At 41.9% G+C, this 19,596-nt stretch overlaps 1 protein-coding gene across 5 annotated transcripts in view; it reads right to left on the minus strand.

The window, feature by feature from the left end:
* The window catches only part of FAM107A (family with sequence similarity 107 member A), an 85,196-nt gene that overhangs the window by 38,443 nt on the left and 27,157 nt on the right, over positions 1-19,596 (minus strand). The window contains exons 1-2 of one of the 5 annotated variants that reach the window (XM_058167406.1): positions 6,106-6,127; positions 1,969-2,032 (exon numbers count right to left, since the gene is read on the minus strand). In XM_058167406.1, the coding sequence (XP_058023389.1) occupies positions 1,969-2,011 (43 nt within the window). In that variant the 5' untranslated portion in view covers positions 2,012-2,032; positions 6,106-6,127. Of the gene's footprint in view, positions 1-1,968; positions 2,033-6,105; positions 6,365-7,365; positions 7,955-13,255; positions 13,320-19,596 lie in introns of those variants that run through there. The other 4 variants (XM_058167404.1, XM_058167407.1, XM_058167409.1 and 1 more) reach the window with 4 other exon arrangements.

The following is a 19,596-nucleotide window of genomic DNA, read 5'->3' on the forward strand; positions in this document are numbered from 1 at the left end:
CAGTGCCTCTGCCAGAAAAAATGGAGCTCGTGAGGGCTGTGCACGGCCCTCACGGGCTCCGTTTTTGGCTGCAACGGCCTCCTGCAGCCCTCTGCTAGCAAAAATGGAGCTTGGGACTCCTGGGCTCCATTTTCGCTGGCAAAGGGTTGCAGAATGTGGAGCTGCCCATGCCTACCCTGGCCACGCCAACCCCAGCCACGTCCACTCAGCCCCCCAAGGTCAAGCACAACCCTGATGCAGCCCTCAATGAAATCGAGTTTGAGACCCCTGCTTTAGGGTCTATTTTGACTGATTTAATTAAAAAGCTATGCTTGGATAAGTTTCTATGAATGCCCCACAAATGATAAGTGTTATGAGTGCTAACAAGTATTTGAGACTCTGAAACAAATGTGTTGGTTATTTATTTCCACATAGTCACCGATGATTTAAATACAGAGATAGGTGCAATGTTGTTACAGGAATGTGACAATTTTCTCATTCTTTTTAAAAAGGGTGGGCTAAGGATGAGAATGAAACTAGTTTCCCATTAAAAAAAAAAGGTTTCCTCCCATCAGCCACACTAAACCACCACACACTACTACACAAAGGAATGAAAGAAATCTCTCCCTTGTTCTGCCAATGCTATATTACTGGATTGCCTTCTGTGATTTTTGGAAAAACCAGGCAGCTGAGTTGCAGGTCTCAAAACCACTTAATATTGCCCACCTAAACTAAATCTTTCCAGTGCTGAATTTGGTGAATAGTTAACTTCAACATATCTGAAGGGCTTCATAATAGGGAAGACCTGGCACTCTGCTGTCCCCTGGTTCAGAAGTTTAATAGTTAGGACTCACTATCTCAGAGTGAAAATTAGCAAATGTTCATTCATAAACAGAATCTAAACTTCCCTGCAATTAGAATAGTCCTAGTTCAGATTCATGGTACTTTGCAATAGAGAGCTGCAGGAATTTAAGTCTTGTGGAGATCTTGTATCTCCAGTTGCATCCTTGTTGGAAATGGTTTTGACTTCTAGGTTCACTTCAGAGGTGGGTTTCAGCAGGTTCTGACCAGTTCTGGAAAACTGGTAAGCGGAAATTTTGAGTAGTTTGGAGAACCGGTAGTAAAAATTCTGACTGGCCCCATTCCCATCTATTCTCTGCCTTCCAAGTCCCAGCTGACCAGGAGGAAATGGGGATTTTGCAGTAACCTTCCCCTGGATTGGGGAGATTTTTAGTATCCTTCCTCTGGAGTGGGGTGGGAATGGAGATTTTACAGTATCCTTCTCCTGCCATGCCCATCAAGCCACACCCACCAAGCCATACGATGGCCACCAAGCCACGCCCACAAAACCGCTAGTAAAATTTTTTGAAACCCACCAATGGTTCACTTACATAAACTTTGCAAAAGTCTTGTGGACAATTTTATTCAATGTATGACCATGTAAACTACTGTGGACCACAGCACAATCCATCCAATTAATTGAGCAGGTTCCCAAGGAAGGGAACTATTGCAGGAACTCTTGGTGGCAAGGTCAAGGTAGAAGCAGTAAAAGGAGAAGTGAGAGACAGCACTCATCCTTCTTTTTGTTGACAAGAAGCTGTGAAAGATATGTTGAATGGCTAAGTCAAGGACTACCTGTAATGATGTCAAAGAGGTTACCAAGGGAGAGAACAATAAGATCTCCCAGTCTCCTTGAAGACCTGTTGCTCCTCTGGAAATTCTTCAGGGCTTTGAATAGAAACCCAGTTGTTGCAAAAAAATCTCTTGTTTTGTCTCAGAGAAGGCTTCTGTCTCCAGAACTTGGCTTAGGATGGAGATTTCAAGTTCTTTCGGCATTTTGTTTCCTGTACAGGTAGTCTTCAACTTACAACCATTCATTTAGTGACCATTTGAAGTTACAACAGCATTGAAAAAATTGACTTATGACCATTCTTCACATGACCATTGGCAGCATCTCCACGGCCACGTGATCAAAATTCAGACACTTACCAACTAACTCATATTTATAATGGTTGCAGTATCCCGGGGTCATGTGATCATCTTTTGGAACGTTCTGACAAACAGAATCAATGGGGAAACAAATTCACTTAGCAACCGTGTTTCTAACTTAATAACTGCAAGGATTCAATCAACAACTGTGGCAAGTACGGTCTTAATATGGGACAAAACTCATTTAACAATTATCTTGCTTAACCACAGAAATGTTGGGCTCAATTGTGGTGGTACATTAAGGGCTATCTGTATTGCATTCACCATCAGCCATCCTCAGCATTTGTTCATAGCTAACACTTCCACCTTCTAGCTATAGGGCAACTTAATTTGGGTAGTTGCAGGTGACTAACCTGACAATTGTCACACATCACTGAAAAGGAGCAAATTCTATCCACTCAAACCACTGTCATGAGTTGTGTAGGGAAATATGACTAGTCTTGACAAAAAGTTAAAACTGTACATTGGATTTCATGTCTGAATGGAATAATTGATCCTGCCTGCCCATTACATCTTGGACACAATTTAAGGACCTGGTATTGATCCTTCAAGCCCTAATGGTTTAGGACCTGACTATCCCAGACAAGGCCAGACAAGGAATAATGGATGGAAACTGATCAAGGAGAGAATTTTCTGACAGTGAGAACAATCAACCAATGGGACAGCTTGCCTTCGGAAGTTGTGGGAGCTTCATCACTGGAAGCTTTCAAGAAGAGACATGGCTGCCATTTGTCAGAAATGGTGTAGGGCAGGGGTGTCCAAACTTGGTCCCTTTAAGACTTTTGGACTTCAACTCCCAGAGTCCCTCAGCCAGCAAAGCTGGCTGAGGAACTCTGGGAGTTGAAGTCCAAAAGTCTTAAAGGGACCAAGTTTGGACACCCCTGGTGTAGGGTCTCCTGCTTGGGCGGAAGGTTGGACTAGATGACCTACAAGGTCCCTTCCAACTCTGTTAATCTATAATCTATTGAGGGACCGCCTTTTTCATCGGAAACCTTGGTAACTTAGATCAGCAAAGGAGACCATTTCTAAAGATGTTCCTGTAACCAGAAGCTCACTTATAGACCACACAGGAAACAGTTTGCTTCTCTGCAGCTCCCACTCTCCCAACACTTGAGTTTAAATTCAATTGTATTGATGGTATTACGTTTTATATACTGTACATTGGCTTAACTGTGGTAAACTTCTTGAGTGGTTATGTAACCATGAAATTGCAGTATGTTTAATATTGCTTAAAAATGGAGCTAGTAGCCAAGAGAAACAACCCAATTTGTTCTTTTCAAAGCACTGCACCTACAGGAGAACAATAAAGAATAGGTGGGACAAACATTCTCTGCCTCCTGGATTTTGACACATCTATTCTTTGGAAACAGACCGGTTAAAAGATTTCATTTCTTGCTAACAACAATGGTATAAGCTGGATTCCTAGGAGATTTGCTCTGTCAGGTAGCTTATTTTTTGTGAAATGAACCATGAAGACTTGAATTTAGTACAGAAGCCTCTAATGTTGTGACTTTCCCAGCCGCTTTTCAGGCAAGACAGCTTCCTGCAAACATCTGCATTACTCCTAATAATGTAAATATTGCAGCACACTTGCCACCTTCAAGATTGTGGGAGCTTGATCACTGGAAGCTTTCAAGAAGAGACTGGGCTGCCATTTGTCAAAAATGGTATAGGGCAGGGGGTCTGCAAACTTGGCTCTTTTAAGACTTGTGGACTTCAACTCCCAGAGTTCCTCAGCCAGTTGGCTGAGGAACTCTGGGAGTTGAAGTCCACAAGTCTTAAAAGAGCCAAGTTTGCAGACCCCTGGTATAGGGCAGTGATGACTAACCTTTTCCAGACCGAGTGCCCAAAGCGTGCATGCGCAAGCATGAATCCGCATGTGCATGCCCAAAATGCAATGCATATGCAGTCCCCTGCATGCACAAGTGCCCCCCTGCACACCCCCACTCCCAGTGCATGCATGATAGAGACCTGAAGACCAGCTGTCTGGAGGCAGGTGCACGCTCATGTGTGGCAGAGCTGAACTGGGGCAAGAGCTCGCGTGCCCACAGAGAGGGTGCTGTGTGCCACCTCTGGCATGCGTGCCATAGGTTCGCCATCATGGGTGTAGAGTCTTCTGCTTGGGTGGGTGGTGGGGTTGTTCCAGAACAGGGGTCTCCAACCTTGGCAAGTTTAAGCCTGGAGGACCTCAACTCCAGAGTCCTCCAGGCTTAAAGTTCCAAGGTTGGAGACTCCTGGACTAGAAGACCTTCCAACTCTGTTAATCTGTTATTTGTTAAAAATGGGTTGAAATCGCAATTCATAGGTGTTGGAGTTCTTATTAGATCAGGATTAGATTGATTCCAGGACTAGGCACAATTCTTTCTCAGCAACAATTATCACAATTGATTGTCTAGCCAACTTTTGGCAAACACGTTCCATAGTGTTATCTCTTTAAGCACCTGGGACGTAGTGCGATTCCTTTATCTGTGGTATTTTTGCTTCAAACCTTTGGCTCGTGCGGCAATCCCAACACTCTGACTCTGCCTGCCAGAGCCAAGCGTAGCATAACTTTAGATGCTGCTTTCCTGTTTGTCTATCGCCCATCCTCATGCATCTTCCAAGTATGAAACCTCCAAAAGACCTTTCTGTGTTGATATCTGCAAATATATCATCAAATAACACAATTTGTTTTGTATTTATAATACAACAAGGCACCTGGAAGCTGATTTCACCTTGGGTTATCAAACTTCTTCCTCAGATTTCTGGAGTCAATTCACATTAAATTATATGGCTTATGGAGTTCTCCAATGAATCTCGTTGCTACAAAGACTCATGCCTGATCATGCACATAGTAACCCATCTGGAAGTAAATACAGGGGTGCAACTCAATTTTTTATTTACTTAGTGGCAAGCATGCCCTGCTCCAAAATGAAACTGAATTTTAAAAAGCAGTCAAAAGATTGCGGCCAAGTAAGTATCATGATGCACATTTATTCCTCTCCCCAGTAAACAATATCAATTAAAACTATTAATTAAAATGCCTTGCTGAAGCGCTAACCACACAACAGTTCATTACTCCAGTAACAAATTACCTTTCTAAAAATTATTGGGGAACGGGAAAGGAATAACAATGCTAATCCCCCCCAGCTGTAAGTATTTAAAAATTATTTGTGGGAATCCAATAACTAGTGCATACATTTATTTTGAAAATAAAATCCTAATGAGTTTAAACAGAGATAAGCACTGTGAAATCATGTTATCACCATACATCTTTAATCATCTGTCTCATTGTTTCATTATTAGGTCATCATTACCCACAGACTTGTCATAAAACAGGCCTCCTCCTTCTCCCCACCCCCCCATTTACACAGTTTACAATGTGAGACAAATGTCAAAATGTGGGTTAACGTCTTGGCTGCCTTTCCACCGAAAAATGTCTTGCAAAGCTCAGCACAACTCATTTTTCACAGCTTTCAGAGTTGGCCATTTCAGGAAAAAAGGAAGGAAGGATAGGATAGGATAGGATAGGATAGGATAGGATAGGATAGGATAGGATAGGATAGGATAGAATAGAATAGAATAGAATAGACTTTATTGTCACTTTGAATGTAGACTAAACCAGGGGTCTCCAACCTTGGCAACTTTAAGCAAAGGTGGCTGGGGAATTCTGGGAGTTGAAGTCCTCCAGGCTTAAAGTTGCCAAGGTTGGAGACCCCTGGACTAAACGGCATAACTCAAAATGAAATTTCATTGCAAACAGCTATCAAAGAGTCATTACCTCCAATATACACTACATAAACATGACAAAATATATAGAAAATTGTGCACATACCCATGTATATTATATGACAGAGAAACAACACAGTCTAGGAAGTATGGAAGGGGAGAGGAAGGAAGGGGAAGGAAGGAAGGGGAAGAAGGGAGGAAGAAGGAAGGAAAGAAAAGGAAAGAAAGGAAGGAAGGAAGGAAAGAGCATTAGGAAACTCAGCAGTCAAAGCTCAAGGGTTCACTGGAGGTGCAAGGGAAAGAGCACACACTCCCACACGCACATCTGCAAAGATGTGCGTTGGACTAGGTGGGCAAGCTCCACCTTGCAAACCCAGCATTGGCTTCGGCTGCTGTTCAGTCAACCCCTCCCCCAGGCTGCGTCCTTACCTGATTTGACTAGCACCGCTCTGTACAACCCAGTCGCACCAGGTGGGATTCTCACCTGGTCGCTCCTCCTCTGGCTCATCGCGCCGGCAGGTGGCTCTCGGCGGGGGCTGCCTAACTCTACTCCGGCCGGGCCAAGACCTCCCCCCACTCCTCTCTCTTTCGCTCTCTCTCTTTCTGCCCTCTCCCTTATTTCGGCGGGTTTCTAAGTGGCCATGACTTTGGGGCAATCGGTGGAGAAGCCCTCTCGCTCCCGCGCGGATCTTTACTGAGGCGACGAGTCACGTGAAAGGCGCCAGCGGCCGTTCTGTATACAGCCTCCCCCTCCCCTCCCCGTTCTCACGAAACCTTTCCCGCCCCCCACCCCGTTCCTCCCGCCGCTCGGATCCTGTAACGTGGCATGAGTCGCTGTGCAAAAGCTGTGCGGAGCTCACACTTTGGAGAAGGAGGCGGCGATGTGTATGTGTGTGTGTGGGGGGGGGAAGGGGGCGACTTGCAGACGCTTTTGTGCCAGGCTTTGCTGGCTCCTGCTGGGAACTTTGGCGACAAAGGCATTGCGTGCAACTTTTCGGTATTTAAGAACGAAGCTTTGTGTTTTTTTCGGGGAGATCTCCCGCCCGCTTCATCCCCCCCACCGCCCCTATGCAACGTTAGTTATGCCATGAGGCAGCACTTTGACGAGGAAAAGAGACCTATAGAAAGCGGCCTCCGACGACGAGCCGAGCGTGGAGTCGGGCGACGCGGGAATGAAGGCAAGGCAAGGAACATTTGCTGCGCAACTCCTACGCTGCGAACGGCAGGCGCCAAATCAAAGCCGGCGTCATCGCCATCCTCAGCTCTCAGGTTGCCGCACCGTTTAGACATGCTTGCAAAAGCAAAACAAAAGACGCTGAGGACCCTGAGGACACAGATCGACTTCCAAGTGCTTCAAGGACCCTCTAAAATAAATAAATAAAAGGATGCAGGTGACCAGCTGTCTGCAAGGGATATAAACATTTCCGTTCCCCACCATCCAGTGACAGCTGAAGAAGCTTCTTGGAAGAGAAGCGAAACGTCTTCAAAAGAAAAAAAAATCAAGAAAGTCCAGCTGCCTCCTGGAAAAAGAAAGCACTTTTGGGAAAATTTGGAGCAGAGGTCTCCAACTTTGCCAACTGTAAGCCTTGGCGGAATTCTGGGAGTTGAAGTCTGCCAGGTTTAAAGTTGACAAGGTTGGAGACCCCTGATTTTAAGAGAACTGAGAATGTCTACAGACTTTATGCTTACCAAAACCCAAGACCGTTTAAACGCATCCCATAAAGGGCTCTTCCTTGGAGTCCCGTTCCTCTATGATTTTCTTAACTCCTTACTGGTGGAATAAACTGCAATCGGCGCCCGGGTTGGTGGCACGTCGCAGCTAGGATTCAGTCAAAACGCTTGAGCCGAATGTGTGAATGTTAGTCGCAGAGATTTTTGTTCCTGGATGGTTGTTCCTGGCTCGCTCCTTTACGTTGACAGAGCCTGGGTTGCCCCAGGCTCACTGACGTGACTCATAGATCTTAAAGAATGGTGTAAGCCTCTGGCCAAGATTGCAAGCTATGAGTAAGGAAACGCAAGGAAACTTTAGATTTAATGGAACTTGGTGCTATGACTTTAAGAAGAGGAGATAAAAAAAAACAAAACCCGGTGCCAATTGTGTCATTTGTGTAAAGATGCTATTCGGGCTAATGTGCATGTGCGATTATGTCATTTGCACAAATCGTATCCCCGTGAGCAATGTGGCTTCTGATTTTAACTAGACAATCAAGAATAATGGATTCTTCTTTCCCCAATTAGTCTATTAAATGAACAAGATGGGCAAGCCATAAATCTAATTAACAAACAAGCCGAACAAATAAATCAAGATTTCATGGTAGAGGAAGAAACATTTCTTCAGATATTATGATTTTCAAGGATGTTTTTTTTTTAATATCAGTGTCAGCCCTTTTAATGGGGACTGAAAATGAACTGGGAACCAGTGTAGTCTAGTCCCTTGCCTTACAAGCACAATTGGGACCAGAATTTCTGTTCTAAAGCAAGGTGGTGTAGAAAGTTAGCAACTACCCCTCTCCTAGAAGAATGAAATATTTTGAGAAATAAAAAAAACAGAATGTTATATTTCCCTGGATTACAAATGGAGAAACATGTTTTTTTTAGAGGGAGAAAGCAGCCCCCACCTTTTCTTAATAGCCCATAGCAGATGTCAGCATTTAATACATAAAGAGACAGATAAAAAGTTAAGAGATAAAGAGATAGTTCTATTCATAAGCAAATACCCTCACCCAAGATCCAACACAGGAAAAAGCCATTAAGCCATAATAGGAATGGCCCAACAAAGGGCTGTCAAACTCCCGGCCCATGGGCTGGATGCGTCATGTGCTGGCCACACACATGCCTGGTTTAGCGAAGGAGAAAAAAGTCCCGATGCATCACGTGACACCGCCATGACAACGTGAGTTTGACACCCCTGCCCAACACTCTTTCAGAACACAAGCCTCTTCATTGCATCATCTCAGCAGTCCAAACTTCAACCAAACCTGGGCGCTCAGATAACCTATAGAGCCAGCCATGACCCTACATAACCCTATAACAGCCAATAGAATACATGTTCTTGCACAGGAACAGGAAGTTCAAGTGCAAAGCCCAAAGAAGGTATAAAAGCCACCCACTCTCAACTCCATGTGGTCAGCTGCACCAGAACCACAAACAAGTGCTTCTGTTCATCAATAAGTGGACCCTCTTTACAATCAACCTCTAGCCTTCATTTTGTCTCCAGTGCCTTTCTCCCTGCTTGGAACTGAACCAGATGGGTAATTTTTCCCACAGTGGTTAGGTGAGTTGCACCTGATTTTATCTTCATCCAAGATATCTGGTTCTAATTAGCTGCCACTTGTTTGGACATTTTGTCCAGGAAAGAAACGTTGAGCAGAAGCTTATACATATTCAGAACTTCCCTGTCTGAGTATGTTATGTTCCAGACTGTCCACATTATGATTACCTTTAATGAAAATGAGATCATTTTTTAAAAGGAGCCATTTGTAAGCTCCTTTGTGAAGGTGAACATCTCTGTCATATTAAATATAATAAGCCAAGAAGAGAAAGATTGAGTAAACAGGTAGATGGCTGAACTCTATTAAACTAATCTGAAAGATAACCAAAAAAGATCTGATTGGCAGGTATCCTAGACATACTTTAGAACAGGGGTCTCCAGTCTTGGCAACTTTAAGACTTGTGAACTTCAACTCCCAGGATTCCCCAGCCAGCAAAGTTGGAAGATGAACTGCCAATATTATAGAATGAGACATGATTAAGATGATTAATTTTATCCTGATAGTGATATGTTTACTCAGATCTTTGACACCAAACTCCCAAGGGTTCTGAACCAGCACCTCTCAACCTTGGCAACTCTAAGGAATGTGGACTTCAACTCCCAGGTTACCCCAGCTTGCATGCTGACTGGGGAATTCTGGGAGTTGAAGTCCACAAGCCTTGGAGTCGACAGGCTTGAGAAACACTGTTCTAAATGGTCATGTTAGACCACCTTGAAGGGGTTCATTGGGCAGAATTCACTGGAGGAGAAAAAATTTGGATTCACTCCATTCACTACCTCAGCATAGTCTCAGTAATGTATCCTCTAGTAGATGATTAACCACCTGACATCATCTCCCACCTTGGGATTCAGTCTTTCTGTGTGGATCTCAAAATTGTTCTAGCGCCATTTGTTGAAAATCTGTTGTATGTCAAAGCAACAGAATATAAGGTTAAAGATAAAGGTAAAGGTTCCCCTCGCACATAAGTGCTAGTCGTTCCCGACTCTAGGGGGTGGTGCTCACCTCCATTTCAAAGCTGAAGAGCCAGCGCTGTCTGAAGACATCTCCGTGGTCATGTGGCTGGCATGACTAAATGCCAAAGGCACACAGAACGCTGCTATCTTCCCACCAAAGGTGGTCCCTATTTTTCTACTTGCATTTTTTACGTGCTTTTGAACTGCTAGGTTGGCAGAAGCTGGGACAAGTAATGGGAGCTCACCCTGTTACGCAGTACTAGGGATTCAAACCACTGAACTGCTGACCTTTCAATCGATAAGCTCAGCATCTTAGCCACTGAGCCACTGTGTCCCTGTTAATATAAGGTTACCAAGTGTTAATATACCGTGTGAATTGGCAAACATAAACATGGGAAATGATCTCACAAAATGGAGGGAAACATACCCCAGATAATTGGTGACTGGGGAATATTATTAGAAACTTTTTTTTTTGAAAAATCTTAAATTATGGCTGCAAAACCTTTTATACATATCTTGAAACTGCTCTTGAACAATGTTAAAACGAGAAAAAAAATACAATTTTAACACTCCCTAGGACAATCTAAAAAGTGCAGGTATGTACATTGGAGAAATGAAACAACCTATTCACAAATGCATGGCACAACATAGGAGAAAAAAAAAACCCATCAGGACAAGATTCAGCAGTCCATCTGCATTTCAGAGACAAAGGTCACTCTTTTGAAGACAGCAAAGTCCACATTCTGGATGGAGAGGACCACTGGTTTGAAAGAGGGGTCAAAGAGGCCATCTACGTTAAGATTGAATACCCCTCTCTCAACAAAGTGGGAGAGATACAACATGACCTATCTTCTGTTTACAACACAGTCCTTTCAGCAATTCTAAGAAGGTTCCACACCCACTCGCCCTCTGATTCAGGTGATCCTGAGGACACGAATGAACTCCCAAGAGGCCTCAATGACTCTCAGAGCTAATGACCCATCTTCAAACCAGATGACTGCAAGCAATATAAATCCTTCCATTTCCCAGCATTCAGGCAAAACTGAGGATGCTTCTTGGATGAGAAGCCAAATGTCTTCAAGAAAAAACAAAGTCCAGTTGCCTTTTGTCCCACCTTTGAGACAACCATGACCTGGATGACTGAGAATCTGCACAGACATCCTCATAATCCTCATCCTTCCTTCCAAAGAAGATCCGAGTGTGTGACAAAACAATAGAAATGCAGTGTTTAATTGTACAACAGTTCAAAAGAATATTTATTTAACAAGCAAGTCTGTTCTTGGAACATTGGTCATCATGTGACTTGTCAATTTCTGGATAAATAAACACATCTAATGCCATTTTGGACTAAATAGTGGGAGATCCAGTTGTGTTTCCCTGTAAGGAGAATTCCACAATCAGCCACCATATCTGAGAAGGTCCTAGTCATAGTCACCATATTTTGAATCAAACCCAGTTGTAGGACCAAAAACAGAACTGATCTTATCATATGTCACTTATGCTTAGCAATGTCTAAATTTAAATGAGACAATCAAAAAGCCAAAAAGAAACAAAAGGACCAAAACATCTCTTCAGCAGTAATCAACACCCAGATGAATATAAGTTAACACCACTACCAACACAGACAAACAAGCAAACAGTAAACAACAGCTTAATTAAGGAACCAAGACCACTCTCACCAACACTGACAGGGCAAGCCACTAGTATATAAAATGAGAAAACCCCCTCTCCCCTATACCATTGATGATGTTACCTAGTTGGGTAATGAAATATCTTCAAGAAAACAAGCAAGCTTGGAGAGCACCATTGGCATTGGCATCCTTCAGTCTCAAAAGACTATGATATTGGTCTCTGGAAAGAGGTCCTAAAACTGCATCTAGTGTAACTAAAAAGGCCAATTCGAGAGTAGCCATCCCTTCCACACTGAGGGCAGATTCATTCTGTCCCCTGCCCAGACCCCAGATTTCGCTGTTTCTGGAACTGCCTCTTTGCCTCAGCCTGCCGAACAAGTGTCTCTTCGAATTGGAGAAGGCCATGCTGCGTCTTTAGCTTCCAAGCTGAACGATCAGAGGTCAAGGTTTCCCAGTTGTTAATGTCCATTCCCAGGGTCTTTAGGTTTTATTTTATTTATTTATTTATTTATTTTGTCACAACAATATATGTAGGTATCATACAAAAAGATTATATAGTATATAAACACTTATATGAGTAAATATAAGGAGGTATAAGCATATATATATATAGGAAGAAGAAAAGAAAAACAATAGGACAGGAACGGTAGGCACGTTTGTACGCTTATGCACGCCCCTTATGGTCCTCTTAGGAATGGGGTGAGGTCAATAGTAGAAAGTTTTTGGTTAAAGCTTTTAGGATTATGAGAAGAGACCACAGAGTCAGGTAAAGTATTCCAAGCACTGATGATTCTGTTACAGAAGTCATATTTTCTGCAATCTAGATTAAAGCGGTTGACATTAAGTTTAAATCTATTAGTTGCTCTAGTATTATTGCAATTAAAGCTGAAGTAGTCTTTGACAGGAAGGACATTACAATAGATGATTCTGTGAGTTAAACTTAGGTCTTGTCGAAGGCGACGGAGTTCCAAGTTTTCTAAGCCTAGGATTTCAAGTCTGGTGGGATAAGGTATTCTATTGTTTTCAGAGGAATGGAGAACTCTTCTTGTAAAATATTTCTGGACACGTTCAATTGTATTGATGTCAGAGATGTGGTGAGGGTTCCTCTTGCAGATATCCTTATACCACAGCTGTAGTCTCCCTCTGAGGCGCTTTCCCTGCACTAATTCTCCATACAGGAGATCTTTCAGAATCTGACCATCAGCCATTCTCACGATTTGCCCAAGCCAGCGTAGATGTTGCTGTTTCAATAGTGTATACATGCTAGAAATTCCAGCACATTCCAAGACAGCGCTATTCGGAACTCCAAGAATACCTCGGAGACAATGCATTTGAAAGGTGTTCAACTTTCTCTCCTGCCGTACGTAAAGGGTCCAAGACTCACTGCAGGAGAAGAGCACCAAGGACCACACAAAATATCAAAATTAATAGATTCCTAAAATGGAATTCCCAACTACAACTACTTAAGGTTGATTGAAATTGAGAGGGAAAGCGAAGAGAATATGATTCTACTTTGAGAGGCAACTAGGGAAAATATTTATTTGCATCTCATATTTTATTTGCATCTCATACCTGAGAGCGTATGCACCAAGACAAATTCCTTGTGTGTCCAATCACACTTGGCCAATAAAAAATTCTATTCTATTCTATTCTGTTCTGCCATTTCAGCCCAAATATTGTTACAATCTTCCTCATTAGGATTTGTATTATTTCAGAGACTTACCTGTGTTACTGCTAACATGTTTTCTATTTTTCTGGTGACAGTTGGACCGAGGAGAGTATTCTTTCTAGAGAAAAGAGCAGGAAAGAGAAAGGGCCATGAATTCACAATTTATCATTATTTCAATTCCTAATGCTTTTCTAAAGGTTAGAAGTTATTTTACCAGTTTGAATACCATTTTTCTCTTTGTTTTGTTATGGGATGAGCCCCAGCCTTATGTTGTGTAAACAATGCAACAGCCAAAAGAAAGGTATTATTTGGATAAAGCATCTCTCACTCACCGGCAGTTGCAGTTTTGCGCCACTTCTGATGTTTAGGCAGTCTTCAAAGATGACTGCAGTATGTTGCAGTAGTCTATCTTTGAGTTGACAAGGACATGAGTTACCATTGTCAGGTCACACTGTTCCAGCAAAGGGGCCGGAATAGCTCAGGCTGGTAAAGCCTGTTATTAAGAACACAAAGCCTGCAATTACTACAGGTTCAAGCCCGGCCCAAGGTTGACTCAGCCTTCCATCCTTTATAAGGTAGGTAAAATGAGGACCCAGATTGTTGGGGGGGCAATAAGTTGACTTTGTAAAAATATACAAATAGAATGAGACTATTGCCTTATACACTGTAAGCCGCCCTGAGTCTTCGGAGAAGGGCGGGGTATAAATGTAAACAAAAAAAAAAAGACTACAACTAGTATACCAGCCTGCCTGTTGCTTTCACCTCTTGAGGAATTAGGGCCATAAATCTGAGAGGACTCCCAATTTACTGTCCTCCTCTGGGTTAGTATGATCCCATCCAGAATCAGCCAAGGAGCCAGGATCAAGCCAAAATGGTTATGTAAGAACTGTACCCAATCTTAGTTTTATTTATTATTTTATTTATTTATTTATTATTTAATTTTTTATACCGCCCTTCTCCCGAAGGACTCAGGGCGGTTTACAGCCAGATAAAATAAACAGTCCTATTACAAAATAAATACTATTAAAATACCACTAAAAAACTTATTCAATTTGGCCGCAATTAAAATTTAGCAAATAATAAAACCCATGAAAAAACCCATTAAAAACCCATCGATAAAACCCATTAAAAAACCCATAAAAAACTAACCCAGTCCAGCGCAAATAAATAAGTGAGTTTTGAGCTCGCGGTGAAAGGTTCGGAGGTCCGGAAGTTGACGAAGTCCTGGGGGGAGTTCGTTCCAGAGGGCGGGAGCCCCCACAGAGAAGGCCCTTCCCCTGGGCGTCGCCAGACGACACTGTCGCGCCGACGGCACCCCAAGGAGTCCCTCCCTGTGAGAGCGCACGGGTCGGTGAGAGGTATTCGGTAGCAGCAGGCGGTCCCGTAAGTAACCCGGCCCTATGCCATGGAGCGCTTTAAAGACGTTTTAAAGTTGTTTTATAGCCTCCAGGTTTTATAGCCTCCAGGTTTTATAGCCTCCAGGCACCAATAAAGACCTCCATTGCATCTCCAGTTGAGCTCACAGTGACAATTGGGTATCATCAGCACATCCCAACCCATGCATAATATCACCTAGCAATTTCATGTACTGTAGATGCTAATTTGCATAAAGGTGGGAGGGAATTCTGAGACCAACAATGAGAGCAACAATTTTTAAAACAATGATCATTCGGAGGTCTGAGCATTAAATCACACAATGGGGGAAAGATCTGAGTCCTATAGCATTCACAATAAAAAAGCCAGAAGTTTACTGTTTTTCTTCATTAACTATGGATTGGAAATGGCCAGTCAAGAAAGAAGGGAACTATCATAAAATACTGTCTCCCAATCACAACTTTTGCAGGAGGTCCAGAACATAGATACATTCATCCATTCACTCACTCACTCACTCACTTTTAGAGATCTTATGGGCAATTCAAATTATGTATACAGTTCCGACTCTGTAACCTGGATTAATACAACAGAATATACAATAGCTACAATGAGAGAATATGTGGCATGCACTGCGTAGCAAAAATCTAGCCAAATTCAAAATGGAAGGATGGAGGCATATTTGGGTCAAGTGATGAAGTAGTTATACCATTGCCACTTTTAAGGAGGATGGCAGCAGAATTTCACTCAGTGATGAGTTTACCGTTGTCTTAATTGTTGGTGGTATCGAATATTGCTGAGAGAGGTTTAATAGCATTAGAACTTAATAGGACTTGTTCCATCTAGGGGCCATGAAAGTCATCCACTAATGGTTAGTGCTGTTTCAGTCTCTTTTTCCAGATCTGAAATGAATCCAGATGATGTTTTTGTTAGAATATGAATGTTCCTAGATTGGAATAGACATGGCAACAGCCAATGGGGACTACTTGGATAGACTTGGTAACAGGTCAGCCAATGGGGACTATTTGGAAACTGAAACATAGTATTTATTTGTATGGGACCATAAGAGACAGTTTGGAGTCTGGGTGTGGCTTAGACTTGCTGAACTGTATATAAGAGTTGGTTTGGCCTCTGTAACTAGTGCCTCTGTTATAATATTACCCTTTGTATCTCTCTATTCTGTAATGACTTGCTTCTATGAATATTGCTTCTGTGCTCCTGATTTTGTATGCAAACTTCTGCTGTATGGTATTGTATATAAAGAAGTTTCTTATATATAATTGAATCCTGCTGAAGTGTGCTGGTCGGATGTGCTGCAAATACTCTGACAGTTTTATGTAGGAATCTGTGCTTCACTATCATTTTCTGAATTTTGCCCCTACAACCTGCTCAGAGATGAGATAGTGGATTAGCAGAAAACTGCCTAATGCGGTTGGACCAGAATATAAAAACAGCGATGGGACAACAGCACCAAGATTTTGTAGAGTTATATGCACTAATGAGGACAGTAAACGCAAATTCATAAAGACTATAAACTCAATTGCTAAATCCAACCCTACCTACAGTAAACTTAGATCACGTCCTGACCTATCCTTTCTACAAAGGATACGCTCTCGTGAACTTCGCACAGAACTTAAAAGAAGACAAGACAATGGTGAATCCAACCTATACATCGACTACCATGCTGATTGCATAAAAAATAAAACCTGCAATCAAAAAATCACCTCCAAACCCCCCATCACCCATAACAATCAACCAGCCATCCCAGTATTCAATCAAGTACCCATCCCCCTACCTCCCATTCAACCAACCATCTTACCAGCTATCCAACCAACAGCCATCCAACCAACAATCCAACCAGCCATCCAACCAACCATCCAAACAGCCATCCAACCAGCCATCCAAACAGCCATCCAAACAGCCATCCAAACAGCCACCCAACAATCCACCCAACCAGCCATCCAAACAACCATCCATCCAAACACCCAAACTACCATCCAACCATCTATACAACCATCTATTGTCCACAACCCCCAACCTACTAACACCCAAAACTAGGTATGCACGCCCCTTACCTCTTCAACACCAATCATATCAGATCTCAAATGCAAATTGATAAATGCAAGAAGCATAGTCAACAAATTACCTGAATTTATCCTCTTATTAAACAGTGGCACATTTGATATCATTTTTGTTTGTGAAACATGGCTGAATTCATCCCTTCCTGACTCCATTATCTCAAACAAAGAATATCAAGTCTATCGATCAGATCGGGAAACCGAAGAGGTGGTGGAGTGGCTATCTTTTACAAAAGACACTGAATCTAAAAATATCCAAGTAGCACATAAACTCTCTCTTCCTGAAACTATAGTATCGACCTATCCCTTGACACTACTCTTGATTCTTACTATGCTACAGAGCCCCCGACTATGACATTACCCACGCAAATATGCTAACCTCAATGCTAACATGGACTACCTCTTGCCCATACCCTCTTATCTTCCTGGGTGACTTAAATCTACCTCTCATTAACTGGACAACCAATGAATGTTCAACTGACCCAATCCATACTACACTATACAACGCTGTTACAAACCTAGGTCTTGAACAACTTGTAACTAACAATACAAGACTCAACAACTGCCTTGACCTCATCTTCTGCAACAATCCAAACTCAATTTACGGACTACAAATTAAAGAAGCCTTTTCCAACAGTGACCACTGCATGATTGATTTTCGTCTCAATATACGTCCATACTTAAAACATAACACCAGAACTCCCAACTACAACTTCAAGAAAGCCAATTACGACCTTATAAACAACGATCTTTCACTTCTGAACTGGCAAAATCTGTTTGCAACCTGCATAACCGCTGATGACCTCTATAGAGTCTTCCTACTTGAAATCAATAGAGTCATTAAATTATATGTACCACGAATGACTACCATGTCCAAGAAAAACAAACTACCCATATCAATAAAAAAGCTTCAATCAAAAAAAAAATCCCTCTGGAAAAGAAACAAAAAAGGCTATGTTACAAACTTCAGAAACCGTTACAGAAACATATGCAACCAAATAAAAACCGAATGCACAAATTACCACACCAAGCAAGAAGAAAACCTTCTACGCACAAATTCCAATCGTGCCTTTTATAATTTTGTCAACAGTAAACTTAAAGATTCAAGATCCATCCCACCACTAAAAGATTCTAACAACAAAGAATGCAATGACGAAACAGTCAAAGCAAACCTCTTCAACATTTTCTTTGGCTCAGTTTTTGTTAACTCCGACAACACATATCCAACATTCCACAAACGAACCAGCAATGACTATGATGATTTAACTCATATAGATTTCACAGAAGACAACGTTGGTAAAGCTCTTCACAACTTAAAACCATCGCTTTCTATTGGACCTGATGGTCTATGTGCATATTTCTTAAAAAAACTTTCCATTAATATAGCTGAACCCCTAAGTATTATCTTTGATAAAGCTTTCACTACCAGTTCTCTTCCCAAACTTTGGTCACTAGCCACAGTCATCCCCATCTTCAAAAAAGGAGACCCCAGCTTAGTCGAAAACTACAGACCGATCTCCCTTTGCTGCGTCACCTGCAAAGTCATGGAATCTATCATCAATCAATCCATTACCTCACACTTAGAAACTAACAACCTACTCTCCAACAAACAATTTGGTTTCAGGAAAAAGTTATCATGTAACTTACAACTTCTCCACTGCAAAAACATATGGACTTCAAATCTAGATCAAGGCAAATCAATAGATGCAATCTACATAGACTTCTGCAAAGCTTTTGACTCAGTAGTACACGATAAACTTCTCCTTAAACTGACATCCTATGGCATCTCAGGACCCCTCCACAAATGGATATCTGCTTTTCTGTCTAACAGACAACAAGTGGTCAAAATTGGCAATGCTTTATCAAATCCTGTTCCTGTCAAGAGTGGCGTTCCTCAAGGCAGCGTCCTTGGACCAACACTCTTTATTCTATACATTAATGATCTTTGTGACCATATCTCAAGTAATTGTGTTCTCTTTGCTGACGATGTCAAACTATTTAACACCACAGACAAAACTTCTATCATTCAAAACGACCTTGACCATCTAACCGCTTGGTCTAAAAATTGGCAGCTCCAAATTTCAACCAGCAAATGCTCAGTCTTACATATAGGAAAAAAGAACTCTAAAACTAAGTACATACTAGATGGACATTACCTTACAGACGACCCCATCCCGTTAAAGACCTTGGAGTTTTCATGTCAAATGATCTAAGTGCCAAAGCCCACTGCAACTACATAGCAAAAAGCTCTAAGAGTTGTAAACCTAATTTTGCGTAGCTTCTTTTCCAAAACACCACACTACTAACCAGAGCATATAAAACATTTGCTAGACCAATTCTAGAATACAGCTCACCTGTTTGGAACCCTCACCACATCTCTGACATCAATACAATTGAACGTGTCCAGAAATATTTTACAAGAAGAGTTCTCCATTCCTCTGAAAACAACAAAATACCTTATCCCACCAGACTTGAAATCCTAGGCTTAGAAAACTTGGAACTCCGTCGCCTTCGACAAGACCTAAGTTTAACTCACAGAATCATCTATTGTAATGTCCTTCCTGTCAAAGACTACTTCAGCTTTAATTGCAATAATACAAGGGCAACCAATAGATTTAAACTTAATGTAAACCGCTTTAATCTAGATTGCAGAAAATATGACTTCTGCAACAGAATCATCAGTGCTTGGAATACTTTACCTGACTCTGTGGTCTCTTCCCATAATCCTAATAGCTTTAACCAAAAACTTTCTACTATTGACCTCACCCCATTCCTAAGAGGACCATAAGGGGCGTGCATAAGCGCACAAACGTGCCTACCGTTCCTGTCCTATTGTTTTTCTTTTCTTCTTCCTATATATGTTTATATGTGTATATACTACATAATCTTTTTGTATGATGTTGTGACAAATAAATAAATAAAATAAAATAAATAAATAAGTCCTCT

Source organism: Ahaetulla prasina, chromosome 2 (assembly GCF_028640845.1).
Source record: "Ahaetulla prasina isolate Xishuangbanna chromosome 2, ASM2864084v1, whole genome shotgun sequence".
In the NCBI taxonomy this organism is placed as follows: Eukaryota; Metazoa; Chordata; class Lepidosauria; order Squamata; family Colubridae; genus Ahaetulla; species Ahaetulla prasina.